Source organism: Hordeum vulgare, chromosome 5H (assembly GCF_904849725.1).
Source record: "Hordeum vulgare subsp. vulgare chromosome 5H, MorexV3_pseudomolecules_assembly, whole genome shotgun sequence".
Classification (NCBI taxonomy): domain Eukaryota; kingdom Viridiplantae; phylum Streptophyta; class Magnoliopsida; order Poales; family Poaceae; genus Hordeum; species Hordeum vulgare.
In genome coordinates, this window is record NC_058522.1 from 529,121,866 (window position 1) to 529,128,867 (window position 7,002).

The 7,002-nt window shown below is 47.9% G+C and overlaps 1 protein-coding gene across 1 annotated transcript; it reads right to left on the reverse strand.

Annotated features, from left to right (window-relative positions):
- Positions 1–1,651: 1,651 nt before the first annotated feature.
- On the reverse strand, positions 1,652–3,810 carry LOC123398395 (PLASMODESMATA CALLOSE-BINDING PROTEIN 2-like). The gene is made up of 4 exons (XM_045092871.1): positions 3,477–3,810; positions 3,126–3,365; positions 2,966–3,005; positions 1,652–2,118 (listed from the first exon to the last, which is right to left on the reverse strand). The coding sequence occupies exons 1-4, from the start codon at positions 3,544–3,546 to the stop codon at positions 1,959–1,961; spliced, it is 510 nt and encodes a 169-aa protein (XP_044948806.1). The 5' UTR covers positions 3,547–3,810; the 3' UTR covers positions 1,652–1,958.
- Between the last annotated feature and the right edge of the window lie 3,192 nt (positions 3,811–7,002).

Below are 7,002 nucleotides of genomic sequence, written 5' to 3' on the forward strand. Positions count from 1 at the left end.
GCAGATTTTGCGTGTGGCTGAGCACTCTATCGTTTTGCAGTTTGGCACTCCAAAGTGCAAAGGGTTGTTTTTTGGTAATAGCAAAAAAATTGGAATTCGAACCGATTTTGGTAATAGCAAACATTTTAAAATGGGAAAAAATGAAAACAAGAACATTTTTCGAAAATACAAAGAATTTCTTGAATATGCAGAATATTCTACAATAGTTTAAACACGAACATTCTTCGTAAGTAGTGAAAAAATAAAAGCAAGAATGTTTTTGAATTTTTGGACACTCTTTGAAATACAAACATTTTATGAAATCCCCAAACACTTTTCCAAACATGGACAGTATTTAAAAATCCAGAACAAATTTCGAAACTCGATCATTCTTTGGGAATATGAACATATTTTGAATGCAAGAACATTTTTGACAATTTATGAACTTTTTTTTCACGAGAACATTTTTTAAAATTCAGAACAAAATTTAACAATATCAAACAAAAGAAACAGGAAGACGAGAACATTGTTGAACACGAAAGTTCACAATTTAAAGATTGGAAACGTTGTTTTGAAAGCACGAACATTTTTCAGAAAGATGAATGTTTTTCAAATCGACATTGTGTTGAAAAACTTGAACATTTTTTGAAACAAACAAACAGTTTTTTGAAAACATGGACATTTTAAAAAAAGATGACATATACACATCAAAAAAATTAAAAACATAAAAATAGAAATAGAAAAATAAAAATAAAAAAAAGTACTAGCGAACTAGGCCCGGCCCGTTGTGTGAAAAAAACAATCCCGGCCATCATTTGCAATCCCGGTTTGTCAAACAATCCTAGGGTCTAATTTAGACGGGGATTGCATAATTTAGGATATAATCGACACGGATTTTGATTTTTGGGTTTATTTCGCCGAACCTCTACGAATTCAAGGTTTAAAATGAAATTTTTTTTCATCCCGAAGAGATGGCAATAGTCTTCCCAATACACCGTGTTGTAGCAATACCGACGCCGACGGTACTAGGTTCACACATATCCGCTAAAATGGAAAACGATGGCAAAGCGCCACGAAAAAGAAACCAATCCCGTTTCTGATTCGTGGTTAAGAGCTGGGATAGAAACTGCTGCTCATGCGTCACTCGCTACCCGAGTTTAAACGGCGTGAGAGTGACTTTGCTGCCTGGCTACCCAAAACAGTCTGGGTTAAATTGGCCACATTTACCAGCAAAAAGATTTCCGAAGCGAATATTCCGTCCCTTCATAAAAATGTACTGTAGAAGCGAATTCCTGGGGTGAGATGGCGCGACGGGCCAAAAATGGATTCGTGGCCCACGAGGTTTTCTTCGTTGGGGAGTTGGGCTGAATTCAGCATTTGGATGACTAGTTTTCTTATCAGATGAAAATCGTCAGCATCTGCTGCATTTCAGTATCTGAAACGAAAGGAGCAATTTGTCAATTGTTTCACAATTCTCCGGTTCAGCTTCTTAGGCTCGCCGGTTGCACCACGACAACACGGCGTACCAACAAAATTTCGACGACGAGGCATCGCTTTGACGAATAGAAGACATAGAACAGTCATGACTGTTTCAACGTTACCGAATTTTCGTACAGCAAGAGCAAGCTGCACTCCACCGATCTGCCAAATTTCCCATGATCTGCACCGAAAATCCAGACAACCAAACAGGCAAACATGGTAGAATCAAGTCATGACAGTAGTAGTATCCTCCAAGAGTACAAGACATAGACATCAAGAGCACTACATCAGCCCTAAGCCCTCCACTAACAACCATGGTCTCGCTCACTGTCACACTCGCTAGCCCTCTTCAATCTTCCACCAGAACGGCATGCCATCATCATCATCAGAATTCAGAACGCTCTCTTCCTACCACCACTACCAAAGAGAAAATGCGCCAAGAAACCAAGACACCCAAAACCAACGGCCGGTGCAGGATAGGTGCCTTGCGTCTCCTCTTGTCACGCCATGAGGTAGAGAGCGAGGAGCGAGCAGCCGGCAAGGATGAACGCCCGCATCGCGGTCCCGGCCGCCGGGAGGACGTCGGCGCCGCCGCTGGTGTCCTTCATGGCGCCGCTCGGACCTTGCCCGCCCATTGGCGCCGGCGGGCTGTCAGGGGCACTGAACAAACAAAAAAACACAATGCATCAGTTGTGCTCAACCGTTTACAAGGAGTGATTTACTGCTGTAAAAGGGAGCAGACCATAACAGAACGGACTAATCAAAACGGCTGAAATTCCCTTCACAGTTCACACCAAATGACCTGCTAATTTGCCGAGTACTGGTTTCAAAATGACGCAGGAACAAGTCGAGAACCTACATGTACGAAAACAGGATTGGCAGGAAGCCTCTGGTGCCCATCGTCTAGCTGGGTATAGGACTCCACTCAAAAGGGTCCAGGATGACACCAGATGATGCAGCCAAATGTGGGAAAAGAGGGGAACCCCACGCGCAGCGCATAAGTAACGGACACACCACCCCACAGCGGATGCTATCAGCCTATGTCCTCACATGGCAGCCAAATATATGGTGTGAGGCTTGTGATTATTGCTGGTCAATGACCCAATGAGGCAATGGTCCATAGCTGGGCTGCAATGGCGTCTTGCGAGGCCGGCCAAAAGCATGCTAACGAGTGACGGTGTACTTCTGGACAGAGTTGCGCTTGCGAGCAAGAGATGTGCATGTGACACCTCATTCCGTAATAAGTGTTTGGGATTGCAGTCCGTCTGGTAGCTAGTAGTAAATGGGCGAAATGCTGGCTGTAAATGGACGCGTTTTCTGTGGGCGTAGAGATGAAACTGAAAGAAAACCGAAATACCACTCAATGTTCAACCATCCTCCTCCTGCATCCTACTATAGTAGTAGTTGTTAGATGTCGTTGTCTATTTCCTCAAGGAAAAAGGCGAGGAAGATGAACTCTGCGAAACAGTGCAGCAGATCAGCAACGAGGTGGTGCATTGCATCATACCTTGGGGTCGCAGTTGCAGGGTACTTGCAGCCGTTAGCGCCTGCGAGAAAAGCAGAAAACGGAGCATCATCAGAAATCAAGAGCTGCGCTGCGCGGTTGAGGTTGAAGGAGGGAGGAAACGGCGAGTGAATGGGTGAGCAGGTGGGTATATGTAGTGTACTTGGGTCGACGGTGGAGAGGACGGCGGTGCCGGAGAAGACGCAGGCGAGCGGGTTCTGGCCGCTGCGCTGGTAGAAGCTGTTGACGGCGTAGGAGCAGTGCGCCTTGACGGTGTCCGGCGCGAAGCAGGCGGCACTGGGCTGGATGGGCTTGCAGTCGGCGGCGCTGCCGCACGCGTAGTCCAGCGTCCTTTGCAGCGCCGCGTCCGGCAGGTCGGCGCGGCACACGCACCACGCCCCATCTGCTCCGGCCATCAACAACAGCAGCAAGCCATGAATGCGGGTTTCCAAGAAACGGACCAGATGGAGCGGCTCTCACGGTCGGTCACGGGTGAAAGAAGAAGAGGGCGTACCGGAGCGGGCGGCGAGCGCGGCGGCCAGCGCGAGGAGGAGGAGGAGGCGGCGGGCGGCGTGGGGCGCCATGGATGGGGACGGACGGAGCGGGTTCCTTGCTTGCTTCGACGGTGTGTGTGTGGTGGTGGCGTCAGAGCGCAGTCTGGGCGCGTGTGTGCGTGCGTGCGTGGCTTGGCCTGCCGGACGGGGCGCGTGTTTTAATGCAGGGGAGAGGGGGTGGGTGCTGCTGTTGCTGTTTGCGCGATGGGGTGGAGCACGCTTGGCTTGGGTTAGATCAGCGAAGCAAATAGGACTGGACTCACTGGAGGAACGGAAGCAGGGAGTGGGTCGTGTCTCGTGTGTCGCGTAGCATCAGCACTGGCTTTTCAGTTTGGATGAAGAGTCAAATTGCCCGTCCGCCGCATGGATGATGGCTGGCTGGCTGGCTGGCCGAGCGCTGACAAGAAACCCGGCTGTGCGCTCACGCTGATCGACGGTCCACTCCACGGAGTAGACGGGCAGGGGCGTGCGAACCAAATCGACTTCAACGCGGATCACCGCAAAATTTCAAAAAGAAAAGAAAAACGCGGATCACCGCACGGACGCCCTCTTCCTGCGTGGTGGTCAACAGGCACGATTTAACTTTTGCTCGTGTTCTCTGTAATGTTTGATGAACGGGGCGTGCGAGCCGTCCGATTGTGTATGCATGAGCCATCGGCTTCTCTTTTTTTAACTTATTGCAACAATGCTCTTGTTGCAAAATCTCCTTTTTCTCTAATTTCTACGACAAGATTCTTATTGCAGAATCTTTTTCATGTAATTTTTATAACAAGACCTTTAGTTACGGTGTCTCGTCTTCTTTAATTTTCTGCGACAATACCTTTGTTACAGAGCATCTTCTTGTCTAATTTTCTTCAATAAAATCGCTATTGCAACTCTTCTTCTTTAACTTTTTGCAAAAATTACAACAACGTCTCCAGCCGCGCTACGACATCGAGCGGTGCATTATGGACATAAGCCTTGTGTGTAGCAATTCAGGACAATCCTCAGATCACGGACCTAGTCCACATAATTGCTATCATCATCTTTTAACTTGGTTTCTCTAGGACGTATTAAAAATACAAAGGGACTACAGCGCGAGCTATTGATCTACAGCATAATTTGCAAAGACATTTTGACTATTTTCATGATAATGAGTTCAATTAATCATATTACTAAAGAACACCCACTCAAATCAACATCCCTCGGGTTGTTCGAGTGTGACATGATCCAAATCCACCAACCCAAGTCCGATCATCGCGTGAGATGAGGTGGTTTCAATGATGAAATATCTCCATGTTGATTATATCTACTATATGACTCATGTTCGACCTTTCGGTCTCCTGTGTTCCGAGGTCATGTCTGTACATGCTAGGCTCGTCAAGTCTCACCCAAGTGTTGTGCATGTGCAAAGCTGGCTTACATCCCTTGTATGCGAACGTAGAACGTAGAGTCTATTGCACCCGATCATCACGTGGTACCTCGAAACGACAAACCTTCGCAACGATGCACACTTGGGGAGAACACAATTTTATCTTACAATTTAGTAAAGGATCATCTTATAATACCACCGTCGTTCTAAGCAAAATAAGATGTATAAAAGGATTACATCACATGCAAATCATATAAGTGACATGATATGACCATCATCATCTTGTGCTTTTGATCTCCATCTCCAAAGCATCGACATGATCTCCATCGTCACCGACAGGACACCATGATCTCCATCATCGTGTCGCCATTGGGTTGCTACGCCAACTATGCTTCTACACCTATTGCTAACTCATAATGATAAAGTAAAGCAAAAAGGCATAAATTAAAGATAACCCTATGGCTCCTGCGGGTTGTCGTGCTCATCGACATGCAAACCGTGATAATCTGTACAAATCATTATCATCTCATACATCACATATATCTCATCATGTCTTTGTTGGGTAACGTAGCATAAATTCAAAATTTTCCTACGCCATATTCAGATCTTCCTATGGAGAGACCAGCAACGAGAGAGGGATGAGTGCATCTTCATACCTTTGAAGATCGCTAAGAGGAAGCGTTGCTAGAACGCGGTTGATGGAGTCGTACTCGCGGCGATTCAGACCGCGGTGTGATTCTGATCTAGTGCCGAACCACGGCACCTCCGCGTTCAACACACGTGCAACCCGGTGATGTCTCCCGCACCTTGATCCAGCAAGGAAGAGGGAGAGGTTGGGGAAGATCTCCGGCAGCACGACGACGTGGTGTCGGTGGAGAGACGAGGTCTGCCGGCAGGGCTTCGCCAAGCACCGTGGGACGAGGAGGAAGGAGAGGAGCAGGGCTGCGCCGAGAGGAGAAGAAATCGTGTGTCAAACAGCCCCAAAACCCCCACTATATATAGGAGGAGGGCAGGGGGGTGCCACCCCTAGGGTTCCCCCCCTAGGTGGTACGGCAGCCCCCCCAGATGGGAGGTGCGGCGACCAGGGCAGGGGGAGGGGGTGGCGCACCCCTAGGTGGGCCTTAGGCCCACCAGCGCCTAGGGTTTCCCCCCTTCTCCACCTCCTGCGCCTTGGGCCTCTTTGTGGGAGGCGCACCAGCCCACTTTGGGCTGGTTGCTCTCCACCTTTTGGCCCATGCTACCTCTTGGGGCTGGTGGCCCCTCCACATGTATCACTGTTTCCTGTTAATACAATTATAGCATGAACAATAGACGATTATCATGAACAAGGAAATATGATAATAACCATTTTATTATTGCCTCTAGGGCATATTTCCAACAGTCTCCCACTTGTACTAGAGCCAATAATCTAGTTACATTGTGATGTATCGAACACCCATAGCATTATGGTGTTGATCATGTTTTGCTTGAGGAAGAGGTTTAGTCAACGGGTCTGCAACATTCAGATCCGTGTGTACTTTACAAATCTCTATTACTCCACTCTCGACATGGTCCTGGATGGAGTTGTAGCGGCGTTTGATGTGCTTGGTCTTCCGGTGAAACCTGGGCTCCTTGGCTATGGCAATGGCCCTAGTGTTATCACAGAAGAGTGTCATTGGACCCAACACGCTTGGAACCACTCCAAGGTCGGTGATGAGCTCCTTCATCCAAATTCCTTCATGAGCCGCTTCTGAAGCAGCTATGTACTCCGCTTCACATGTAGATGCTGCCACGACTTCTTGCTTGCTGCTGCACCAGCTCACGGCCCCACCATTCAAAACATACACGTATCCGGTCTGTGACTTAGAGTCACCCGGATCTGTGTCGAAGCTAGCATCGACGTAACCCTTTACGACGAGCTCTTCGTCACCTCCATAAATGAGAAACATCTCCTTAGTCCTCTTCAGGTACTTAAGGATATTCTTGACCGCTGTCCAGTGTTCCATACCGGGATCACTTTGGTACCTCCCTACCAAACTTATGGCAAGGTTTATATCAGGTCTGGTACACAACATGGCATACATTAGAGAGCCTACGGCTGAAACGTAGGGGACTGTACTCATGTTCTCTCTATCTGCTACTTTGGTCAGTGACTG